Source organism: Plasmodium vivax, genomic scaffold (assembly GCF_000002415.2).
Source record: "Plasmodium vivax scf_3665 genomic scaffold, whole genome shotgun sequence".
Classification (NCBI taxonomy): domain Eukaryota; phylum Apicomplexa; class Aconoidasida; order Haemosporida; family Plasmodiidae; genus Plasmodium; species Plasmodium vivax.
The window spans coordinates 1-722 of NW_001852533.1; the positions used below are offsets into that span (position 1 = coordinate 1).

At 44.0% G+C, this 722-nt stretch overlaps 1 protein-coding gene across 1 annotated transcript; it reads left to right on the forward strand.

Moving 5' to 3' along the window:
- PVX_135260 (uncharacterized protein) lies at positions 1–722 on the forward strand (the record flags this gene model as incomplete). The annotated part of the gene is made up of 1 exon (XM_001612272.1): positions 1–722. A coding segment is annotated over one exon (578 nt), but the record flags the coding sequence as incomplete, so codon positions are not given.

A 722-nucleotide genomic window follows, 5' to 3' on the forward strand; every position in this document is an offset into this window, starting at 1 on the left:
TATTTTTTTTTGTCGCCATTGTAGTGTTACTTACATGTAAACCTCTGCTTTACATTTTGTAAAAAAAAAAAAACGCTGCAGTGAACTTCGCCCCAATTTTGGAGTACCCCTTTTCAACCGTGTTTCACAATAAGTACCCTCAATATGGAAATAATTGCAGAGAAACCCAAAGTGAAATTTAATTTCGCGTCTGAGGAATACAAAAACTGTGACAGTTCTGATTACTCAGAGTGTGCGGAAGACTATGGCAGACCAAATGGGAAGGACTATTTTTATGCTAATAGAATTTTGTCTTTGGATAGGAACAGTGAACAGAGGAGGAAGGAATCCCCCAGTAAGCGACCAGGGTTATGTGTAGATGAAATTTGCACGTGCGGCTTTCACAGATGTCCCAAAATAGTAAAGTCATTACCATTCGATGGGGAAAGTAATTATCGAAGCGAGTTTGGTCCCAAGCCGCTGCCGGAGCTACCGCCTAGGCAAGAAGCTAAGTTGACGAGGTCACTGCCATTCGAGGGAGAAAGCAACTATAGAAGTGAGTTTGGCCCAAAGCCTCTACCTGAGCTACCCCCAAGAGTTGAACAGAAGCCTCCCAAATCGCTTCCTTTCGATGGGGAGAGTAACTACCGGAGTGAATTTGGCCCTAAGCCTCTACCTGAGCTACCCCCAAGAGTTGAACAGAAAGCTCCCAAATCGCTTCCTTTCGATGGGGAGAGTAACTA